General features: G+C 43.9%; 1 protein-coding gene and 1 long non-coding RNA gene across 2 annotated transcripts; both read right to left on the bottom strand.

The window, feature by feature from the left end:
* Nucleotides 1–5219: 5219 nt before the first annotated feature.
* On the bottom strand, nucleotides 5220–8418 carry LOC122656086 (probable inactive poly [ADP-ribose] polymerase SRO2). The gene is made up of 5 exons (XM_043850520.1): nucleotides 7875–8418; nucleotides 7485–7726; nucleotides 7252–7388; nucleotides 7040–7135; nucleotides 5220–5713 (listed from the first exon to the last, which is right to left on the bottom strand). Exons 1-5 carry the CDS (start codon nucleotides 8345–8347, stop codon nucleotides 5666–5668), a joined length of 996 nt encoding a protein of 331 aa, XP_043706455.1. The 5' UTR covers nucleotides 8348–8418; the 3' UTR covers nucleotides 5220–5665.
* A 248-nt stretch (nucleotides 8419–8666) lies between these two features.
* LOC122656089 lies at nucleotides 8667–8890 on the bottom strand. The gene is made up of 2 exons (XR_006332040.1): nucleotides 8829–8890; nucleotides 8667–8776 (listed from the first exon to the last, which is right to left on the bottom strand). It is a non-coding gene; the product is annotated as an uncharacterized LOC122656089 (long non-coding RNA).
* Nucleotides 8891–11102: the final 2212 nt, after the last annotated feature.

Here is an 11102-nt window from a genome sequence, read left to right as displayed (position 1 = left end):
ACCCCAACATCCACCCCCTCTCCTCCCCTCCCCCCCCCCCCCCCCCCCCCCCCCCCCCCCCCCCCCCCCAACCCCAACCCCCGCCCCAAAAACCCACATCCAAAAAAACCCTAAAATTAAACATTCCAAAACACCCTTTCCCTCCTCCCTCCACCCACTCCCCCCCCCCCCCCCTTCTCCCACTTCCTCTCTTCCCCCCCCCCCTCATAATTTCCCCCCTCCCTCCCCTCCCCTCCCCCCCCCTCCCCCCCCCTTCCCACCTTTCTTCCCCCCCCCCCCCCCCCCCCCCCCCTCCCCCTCCCCCCCCCCTCCCCCCCCCCCCCCCCCCCCCCCCCCTTCCCCCCCCCCCCCCCCCCTCCCCTCACCCCCCTCCCCCCCCTCTCCAAACAACACCCACCCCCCCCCCCCAAAACCCCCCCCCCCCCCCCCCCACCCACACCACCCCCCCCCCCCCAAACACCCCCCCCCCCCCCCACCACAAAACCACCCCCCCTCCCCAAAACCAAATCTTTCCCCTCCAAAACCCCCCCACCAACCCCCCCAAAAAAAAACAAACCCCCCCCCCTTCCAAAAAACAACAACACCACCCTCCCCCCTTCCACCCACCCCCCCACAAACCCACCCCCACCCCCCCCCCCCCCCCCCCCCCCCCTCCCCCCCCCCCTCCCCCCTCTCCCCCCCCCCCCCCCCCCCCCCCCCCCCCCCCCCCCCCCCCCCCCCCCCCCCCCCCCCCCCCCCCACCCCCCCCTCCCCCCCCCCCCCCCCCCCCCCCCCCCCCCCCCTCCCCCCCCCTCCCCCCCCCCCCCCCCCCCCCCCCCACCCCCCCCCCCCCCCCCCCCCCCCCCCCCCCCCCCCCCCCCCCCCCCCCCCCCCCCCCCCCCCCCCCCCCCCCCCCCCCCCCCCCCCCCCCCCCCCCCCCCCCCCCCCCCCCCCCCCCCCCCCCCCCCCCCCCCCCCCCCCCCCCCCCCCCCCCCCCCCCCCGAAGAGGGATGGTGCGAATTAAAAAAACCAAAATAACACTCATTCCCAACCCCCCCTCTTTTTCCAACCCCCCCCCCCACCACAAAAACACCTTACATTTCCCCCCCTCTCCCCACCACAACACCCAAAATTTTTTTTAAAACCCACACAAACCAAAACAAAAACACCCACCCACAACCCCACACAAACCACAAAAAAACACCCCCCCCCCCAATCCAACACACAACCAACCCCCCAAAAAAAACAAAAAACCAAACCCACAAAAAAAAAAAAACAAAAAAAAAAAAAAAAAAAAAAAAAAAAAAAAAAAAAAAAAAAAAAAAAAAAAAAAAAAAAAAAAAAAAAAAAAAAAAAAACAAACACAAAAACACCAACCCCAACACACCCCCCCCCCCCCCCCCCCCCCCCCCCCCCCCCCCCCCCCCCCCCCCCCCCTCCCCCCACAACCCCCCCCCCCCCCCCCCCCCCCCCCCCCCCCCCCCCCCCCCCCCCCCCCCCCCCCCCCCCCCCCCCCCCCCCCCCCCCCCCCCCCCCCCCCCCCCCCCCCCCCCCCCCCCCCCCCCCCCCCCAACAACACCCCCCCCCCCCCCCCCCCCACAAACAAAAAACAAAAAACCACCACCACAAACACCCCCCCACCCCACAAACAAAAAAAAAAAAAAAAACAACACACCAACCACCCCCCCCCCCCCCCCCAAACCCAAAAAAAAAAAAAAAAAAACCAAAACACCCTCCCCACCCCACACCAAAAACAAAACCACAAAACCCCCCACCCCACAACACCAAAAAAAAAAAAACAACACAAAAAAGCACCAGTAATGGACGCCTTGCCGGAGCAGCAGTTCCTCCCAAGCTTTCGTTTCCTCAAAGGTTAGATTGGGTTTGGTTTTTAGGAACAAACGTTTAGGGGTAAAATAGTCTTTTCAACTTAGGTTAAGGTAATACATAAGTGAGGGTACTTAGGTCTTTTTATTTATGAAAATAAAACAAAGGATAAATTGGTCATTTTTTATTAGGTTTGAGCAACAAATAAATGAGGGTATTTAAATCTTTTTAGATTTAAGAAATGAAACAAAGAGTAAAATGGTCAAAATATTGTCATCTAAGAGTGGAATTTAACGGATTAGACCTATCTGGCATTTGGGGTGTAAACCAGGGGTGATACGTGGAATATTGAAGGGTGGTACGCAGAATATTGAGCCGCTTAGGGGGCAAGAGGAATATTTGGAGCATTCTAAGGGGTACGTGTACTTTACCCATGTTTAAAAGGAGTTACACAGTTAGTGAAATTGTTTATGACTCAACATCATGATGTGGCATAATTTTTGCACTCCAATATGCCTCCACAAGCAAGACAAGTATAGAAGTTGAACTTGTCCGGTAAAAAAGAATAAGTTGGAGTGGCCAAATAATTACTGATAGTTAAAAAGTTTAAAAGGAGTTACACAGTTGGTGAAATTGTTGATGACTCAACATAGTGATGTGGCATTATTTTGGCACTCCAATGTGCCTTCAGAAGCAAGATAAGTATAGAAGTTGAACTTGTCCCATAAAAAAGAATAAGTTGGAGTGGAAAGTAGAGCTTTGTAGGAATATTAACCGTTTGATCCGAGGGGCAGAATATAACCCACTCCTAATTGGGGCTTCTTTTAAACTATAGACCAATTTAAACTATAGACCAATTTCTTCACGGGGTGTATGTTGCTGCGCCCAGACACATGGGGCAGGACCGACGCATCATTTTGGTCTCAGGAGGGTGGAGTGGTCATTTTGTCCACTGCCCACCCCATGTGTCTAGGCTCATCCTGCATCCCCAGTGCAGAAAACATTTCCCCATAAAGTAGGGAGAAAGAATGCTAACAGTCTAGCACCTCTCTACTACTATCTCTCTCTTTCTTCCTATGCAATGACATAATTGCCCCTATTGTGGGAGGAGAAAGATAAACACAAGGAGACGTTAGGCAGCGTACTTGTGGTTATGGAATCGAAAGGAATACCCTCAACCGATGGTATTAGTGGGAGTGAAATAGGTGTTATATTGGCTTGAGGGGATATTCAAATTTTCAATTTGTAAAGGGGAGTAATAATGAGATCTTTATCGCTCAATTTACTTGCTCATCAATTTCTTCAATTCTATCTAATAGGGGGTAGAAATGGCCGAATTTTTATCACCTACGGTTCCCCTGCCCGGTACAGTTCCCTAGTGCCTCTAATAAAAGGGGGTGGACCCCACCCGGGCAGTGTGTTCAGTCAGGGTGTGGACTGGTCATTTCAGCCCCCCTATGAGAGGAACCGTATAACCGTACCAGTCAGGGAACCTTAGGGGATAAAGATCCGAAATGGCCACTCTACCCTTTGCCCGAACACACTGCTCGGGTGGGATCGACCACCCTCTATTAGAGAGAATTGAGAAAATTGATAGGCAGGCAAATTGAGGTGATAATTTTCAATAATCATGACCTTTGATAGAATCCTTCTCCACGTAGCAAAACGGAAAAAAAACAAAAAAAAAAACTTTCTCCCGAACGTATTCTTGGAGAAAATGTTCTATTGTATTATTGGACCATCTGGTTTCCTCTTTATTTTTCTATAAAACGCATATGGAGCCAATAAGATTCCCATCATTACCCATGTGCCATTTTGAATGAGTGCATTGTATTGTATTCTTCATTCTTTGCCCCTTACCAAAAGGGATACTTATAAGCGGCTTGCTTGGGTGAGAGAAGTTGGCTCATAGTCAATAAGGATATGAAGAGATTCCTTGGAAGGTCTAAGCCTTAAAATTTTTAGACCAAGAGATGAAAACAAGGTTGATCAATGCCCTACCAGGTATTTTACTATATCCATAAGCATCCACTTCAATTAAACAAGTGAAGGGGAAACTAAATGTGTGTACACCCATTGCAATTGCGATGTGTTGGTACTTGGTAGGTTTTAAGTTTCCTATAAACAATATTTTTGAATATAGAAGTCCATTAAAAAATGTTATGATGAATCCATAAATGAAGGTTCATACAATTGAAATGAACCACCAAATTTGACATGTAACATATCAATGGGGTTTGCTATTTATCTAACAATTAAAATATCAAATCATACTCTTCACACACCCAAATATAAGGGGATGTGGGAAAGATTCCTACACTAGAATGTATATTAACCCCTTTTCTTGGAACCGAATACTTGGTGACATGGCAAAAAATTTAGTATGGCATTTGATCAATCTAGTTTTGAGTAGGGATGTAAACAAATAAGTCGAAAATTGGAATTTGATTCGCATCCATGTCTATTTAGGGGAATCCCAGGTCTGAGGGTATCCAAATCCATATTCGAATAGATATGAATTAATAAAAAAAAATTATGTAGCTAATGATCTTGACAGTTCTTGAAGATTTGACAGATTCTAGAGAGAAAAAGAACTAAGATAACTGAGAGACATGGATTGAGAGCGAATCGTATCCGTCAAATGAGGAAAGTCCGGGTTAACTAACCGATGATAAAAAATTCAGATTCAATTCACATCCGTATACGCATTATCCAATCAAAGGATATTTCCATTTAAGATACGGTGATACACCAAGGTATTCTTGCCTTCTTGGGATATTTGTTTGTAGACCGAAAAGTCCTAAATATATACGAATTTGTCTCTACTTTTTGAGTTGGAGGGCCTGAAGCCTGATTCCTCGGTCCTCAATCTCACCCTCTCTTTGTTCTCCCACCTTTAACGCTGAACTGTGGGCCAGTGAAATTTTGTATTTTCTTGAGGTAAAAAGACTTAAAATAAAGGATCGAGTTTTTCTCCACAGGGTGGGAGAGGATGGAAAAAGGTATTGGGAGGGTATTTTGAAACATAATAAAAGCCTAGAAGGGATTTGTGAACAATAGGATGGCGGGCGAACCGTCCTCTATGGGTGGTGGAGAACTATAGTCACGTAAATGAAATTATAATCACGCAATTGGACAAATTATCAGGAGAACCAGGAATCAGAGAGGCTAGGAGGGTTAGCTCCCATGGTTGTGCCCCTCATTTCTTCCCATGAGCGTTACAATCTTCCAACCTTTTGGCAGATGGCAGTCCTGAAGCATCAACCAGCCGCTCTTCTGACTTCTGGTAAGCGTCACTAACACCATTGGAGTTGAAAATCATTGCCCAGACGACTGTGGTGGCTATTAGTACTAGATCGGTGTTGTGTTTCATATCACTTTGTTTTTGTTGATGGCAATTTGCCAGCACCAGATTGTTAAATTCGTTTTGAAACTTTAATCCTATTTAATGAATTAAAATTGTTGCTCTGAATACAACTAACTTTTGTGTAACCACCTCCAAATGGAGAGAGTGACATAACAAGAGAAAATTCCCCATATACAGACCCCACTTCTGCTATATCTTCAGAACAAGCAGTGAAATGCCACTCAGGCATCAGTAGCTCTTACATCAAAGACATAAAAGCCCCCACCATTGCCACCTCTGTTACATCTTCAGAACAAGTCAGCAAAATGAGAACCAAGTCACCTGCATCTTTTAACCTCTTCTTTGTTGTTTGTTTAATCAAAACTCATAACCTATAGATCTCCTGTGGCTGTACATGTAGATGCTTTCTCTTTCCTTTCCCAAAAGAATTTTTTGTGTATTGATATAACAACAATCAGCCATGTTCCATGTGTGCTCCAAGTCTCCACTGCACTACTTTGAGCTGCTGCTTGGTGAAATACCCATTGTAGCTTTCGATTGCTGGAACAGAGAAAAAAAATACTATCAACTCACTTCAAGGAATAGATAAGCTCAGAAGTAACAAATCAAGTGCAACACTGATGATGATCACAATCAAATCTATAGTCTATTCTTATGTAGACCTCAACCGGTAACTGAATGGAGGTGCTCCCAACTCATTAATCTAGGCCATTTGCCAGTGGTAATACCTAGTGGGTCGATCAACATGTCAAACTAGCCACTAGCGCATAAGGAGGCTACGATCCACTGGGTCGGATGTCGGAGTGACTAAAGAACTGTACTCCATCTAAATGAGGTCACCATAATTATATGTGCCATAAAGGACTTGGGATCAATTGATAACAAGAGATTTCATGCATGCCATGTTGAGGTCCTAAGACATATTATGAGGCCAAAGTATATTAACTGCAATTAATCTAAGTAAGTATCGACATTGGAGTGTCATGCTCCATAAATTAAAGAGTTTCTCATGGAATTAGAACCCATAAGCTCAAGGGAACAGTAACCTTTCAAGCCCTAAGCCAGAAACAGACACATGAGGAACAGAAGAATGGGATCCAGTCTCTGGTCCATTCCCTCATTTCTTTCCTAAGAAACCTTTAGGAAGCTTGACATTAAAGGCAGGCCCAGGACTCGGATCCCCCTGTTAACCTGGACTCTTTGATGTAGATCCACACACTGGGTTGTATTACAGCAGCAGTAAGAAAGGAAGGAGGGCAGCAGCTGCACCGAGGTCCAATTTTGGGCCTAGTTGAGCCAGCCGGCTGGGCTGGGTAGCTGAGCAAGCTCGCTTGATCTTTACTAAGAGTTTTATCAGTTATTGTCAATCCTAGTTTAGTTAGGAATGATGTTTTACTAGTTTTAATTTCAGCAAGGTTAACCGAAACAATTTCATCATTGAAAAGGACATGCGTTTCCAATCTAGATGCCAGTGGCATCACTAACCTAAGGTCTTAAAGGTAAGGATAATTTTCTTAAATTCTAAATCATGATACAACTTCATAATGCATGATTCTTCTCATGACTTTTTCATTCTAGGAATCACATCATGTCCTTGGACTTAAATTCTGTTAACCACTGGTAAGATAAAAAAAAATTACATCATCCAAAACTGAAAGCCTCCTAACCCAATTAGTCCCATCCTTTTTGGACATTGTCAATTAAACCCCATTTGCCACCAAGTCGGCAAAGCCACAAAATTATCGAAACGTAAGTCATACAAAGTCCAGTAGAGAAAAAACATGCTTAAAATCCATCAAACAGATTATGCCATAGCAAAACAATTCAAAATGATAAGAATATCCGTTTCGTGATAGAAAGTCAAACCTTGCCCTTGCAAGACTTAATTACTGAGACAAGCAACTCGTCCCCAGCGATTTGCCTCACCCGCTGTATCAGATGCTGTCGAGTGATCTTCTTCTCCTGCACCACAAAAAGGCACAACATTTAAATACCAAAAGTGAGAAGGCAGGGGAAGAAGCATTTCAATTTTTCATGATTGAAGATGAAATAGATAATTCAGTTGCGCTTCAGCTTACTCTATAATCATTGTGATACTTCTCAATGAAAGCAATGGAACTGGGAGCCAAGAACCTCGAAAGTACTGATATTAGAGTCCGAAACGGCATCCAAGCAGATGTGGGTTTTACCACATGCTCTTGTGTCCTTTGAAACCCTGAACATGTCGGAGATACAAGATGAGTGTCCTACAAAATGAACAATTAAACTTTCAGAAGTTCAATAGCAAATTACATTGGATTCAATTGCACACCTTTCAAGCAAGGAGGAGCCCTGAAACTTATGATGTATTCAGGCAAGATGTGACTGTTCATGTGTGTACTCCAGATAATATATCTCCTAGGAGCAGGCAGATTATCAACTCCAGAGTCAAAATCCTCAGAACTAGGATGGAACTGCCCAGAACCAGGAAGGATTTCCTCCATATTTCCCAAGATCACACGACAAAGCAACAAATATCGTAAACCACTTTTATCAAGGTCGGAGGCTATCACACTGAGCATAGATAAATAAATCAGAACTCGTACAGAAGGATTTTCAATTTAAGGAAAATCAAAAGAAAGAGACCATATAGAACAAATACAAATGCACCAACAATCGGGAAAAGAAAAGGTTGAATCAGCTTTGTTAATTTCCTGCGTACCTCTCAATAGAAGAATTCTCTGGGGAAAGATCAAGTCCGCAGCCATGCAACCTGTTGTTATCAGGGTTTCCACACTGACCAAATCCGTGAGAAATGATCCTATGAACCCCATCCCTCGAAGTTCCATACCAAGCGTACTTTATGTTAGCATTGCCATTGCACTTCCGAGACATTGCTTCCGAGAAGATCTTGAACGATTGCAGTCGAGCTTTTCTATGAAAACTAGAGAAAGAATTCTTGTGAACGGTGACAACCGTGGTATGCCTTTCAAGAGGTCCCAAACCCAACATGAATTTGTTCTTGATGAAGTCGTGCTCCTTATCTCCTTCTTCCAATCTGATCAGTCCATTTTTTTCGAAGGACTCGAATTCCGGAGCAGTGGAGCCACAAACGCCACTTTCCGAATCGGAAACTGATAAATCCCTCTCACTGGTGGTCTCGGACATCGAATCTCCGATTTCCTTATGCTCCATATGCTCGATTATTCTGTCTTCTAGAATGATCCGATGCTAAATCCCTAGAACTTTGTTAATAATAACTGGCATTTCTTTCCATTAGTCTCCATTAAAGCTACCTACAATATGAACGTCCTATTGCAGGGGAAGTAAACAATGAAAGCTAAAACCGCTCTAACGCAATATTGGGATCCAAGAAACAAAAGCTAAACCCTAATGATTAACAGATTTCTCTGAACAATTCTTTTAGAAAGGAAGTAGAAAGAAAGAAGCAACAAACAGAAGCGAATTCAACTTGAGTAACTGAAACCAAAGCTTGAAATAAAAAATGAGATTGAACTCGTCAATCAGACAGTAAGTCTAACTAATCAGGTTCTTCACCAAACAATGCGGAATTGAGGAAACCGAAGCGAGAATCCGAATGCAAAACATCCTCATATATTCAACCTCAAGATCCAATTCATCTGAAAAGAGTTCCAAACATCCTCACGTATACAACTTCAAGATCCAATTCAGCAGAAAACGAGTTTCCAGACCAAAATAATCCAACTTAAGAAATCCGCGATACTAAGGCTTCACACAAGTCAAAACTTGTACAAAGTAAACAACAGATCTACAAATTGAAGCCGGAGATCGAGCCTTGTTCGTTCAAACGCAATTCAGAGCGAGGCAACACAAACTTATATGCAAAGAATTGGAAAAAGAAGATAGAAAACAATAAAGAATGAGAAATGGAGAACGAGAGAAGTGAAGAACGTCTTTGAACCTGTAAATGTCGGCTGGACGACGACGGAGACACGAAAGAGAGATGAAGAAAAATCTGACTTCTTTTCTTGGTGATTACGATTTTTGAAGTTAGTCGAGCAGAAGGAATTGGTTGGAGGGAAAGAAATGGAGCCGTTATTATACAGTAATAAAACCGCCTCTCTCTTCTCTCTCACTGGGTTTGGGCTTTTATTTATGGCGGTGCGGCACAAACTGATTTCGTGCCCCGTCGTTTATTTGTACACAGAGAGAAGAGAGACGAACGTTGCGCCAACTAGGGGATATAAAAATAAAAACCAGACCAACCCGGTTGAATCAATCGGATCAAACCAACTGACTGAACTTTGTTTCGGTTTCTAAGACTCGGTTAAAGCACGAAATTGGTCAGAACGATCAATAAGACTGATTGAAACTTATCATTTGGACCAAAACTAAAAATCCAATAAAATTCAATTGTTTTTCCCATTTTTTTCCTTTTTATAAATGAAAAATTGAGACCGTATTGATAAGAAATAAAAAATTTGGATCAGATCGGCCGAGACTGATGACCTTTGTCCAAAATTAGAGTTACAGCAATTTGAGACCGGATAAATCTAAATCCGAATCGGACCGTAACTGTCCGTATCGAATTGATTTCTTATAGACGGAAATAGACCGACAGTGTAGGATCCGTGGCGGAGTGTGAACTGTGAAGGCGTTAATTGGGTTGGTGGGGTGATGGGGAAAAACTTTGAACAGACGAGGTTATTCACGTTTTCTTCATTTCCCTTGATTCTCTCTTGTGGTACAAGATCCTGAGTTACTGAACAAGCATAAATTTACATTTACACCCTTATAAGAAAATTCTAATAATTTATTGAATAATTTAATTGTTTATAATCAACGGGAGAATGAATTTTGATACTCTCTAGTTATTTAATGATACGGATCCGACGTGTTAGATTTGCATTACCTTTTTTCAGTTATAATTCGGGTCAAAAAACGAAAACTTGGAAACGTCTTCATTTCTTGTTTGCCAAGTGTTGGGTGTGAGGGGCATGATGAGTCTGAGATGAAACGGCTCACGCCTCCCATATCCCAAAACATTTGCGCCGTTAGAAATGAGTGTATCATACGATAATCCTGAAACAGGTACAATTGAAGGCAAAATTACAAGATTACCCAAATAAAGATCTTTTTAGTAACAGAATGAAAATTAATCAAAATGGGTTGTGTCAAAACTCAAGAATCAAGATTATGAGTTAAACATCATTTCTTATTTTAGCAAACCTAGCATACACAGCTAACTTGTGAGCTACTCTATTACAGTTTATAGTTGCCCTACATAGGCCCGGTTGTTTAGAGGATACTTAGGTGGGGTGGGAGAACTGGGATAGGAAAATGTTGATGTGGCACTTTAAAATCACATCTCAATCTTGTTTGGTTAATTTGGAGTGATGAACTTACAAAAGCTTAGGGGATCAGAGTCCTACCAAATTGATTACTTTTCACATCGAGTGTGTGCGCGTGGTGCGTGTTGTATATATCCACCATTCCACGGTCTTAAAAGTTGATTAACCGCTTGGGATTGGTGTGTTTGTGGGATTACACTTTCATAAAAAATTGGATACTTTCCATGGAAAAAGTAACTTTACCTCAACATTTTCAACCCAACAAAACCCCATTAACATGTGGATCCCATCTTCCCAATAATCTCACCCCACGTTTCCTTCTAAACAAGAAGGGCCTACCTGTCCGATGGTTGGATTCGTTAAATTAGTTCACCACATAGGGGAATAAATGTAGGATCTTTATCCTCTCAAGTGCGCACTTGTGCATCCGACGGTGCATTGAGTAGTGCACCTTTAAAGTTCATCTTCTTAGTCTCATGACTATCGTCGAATGCTCAAAGTGTGGTGCACTTGGCAGCGCACCGCACTTGAGAGGACAAAAATTCATAATTGCATTGGTTTAGAGAACGTCTTACTTAAAATTTTAATTAAAAATAAAAATTGATCAAGACAGTACA

This window comes from Telopea speciosissima, chromosome 3, assembly GCF_018873765.1.
Source record: "Telopea speciosissima isolate NSW1024214 ecotype Mountain lineage chromosome 3, Tspe_v1, whole genome shotgun sequence".
NCBI classification, from domain to species: domain Eukaryota; kingdom Viridiplantae; phylum Streptophyta; class Magnoliopsida; order Proteales; family Proteaceae; genus Telopea; species Telopea speciosissima.
Note: the sequence above shows the minus strand (reverse complement) of the source record. Positions and strands in the feature narration are given on the sequence as shown.

Coding starts and splice junctions, on each gene's coding strand:
- LOC122656086 (XM_043850520.1), bottom strand. CDS start 8,347: ATGGAGCATAAGGAAATCGGAGATTCGATGTCCGAGACCACCAGTGAG. Junction 7,727..7,874: donor GAGAATTCTTCTATTGAGAG/GTACGCAGGAAA, acceptor ATCTATGCTCAG/TGTGATAGCCTCCGACCTTG. Junction 5,714..7,039: donor TTAAGTCTTGCAAGGGCAAG/GTTTGACTTTCT, acceptor TCTCTGTTCCAG/CAATCGAAAGCTACAATGGG.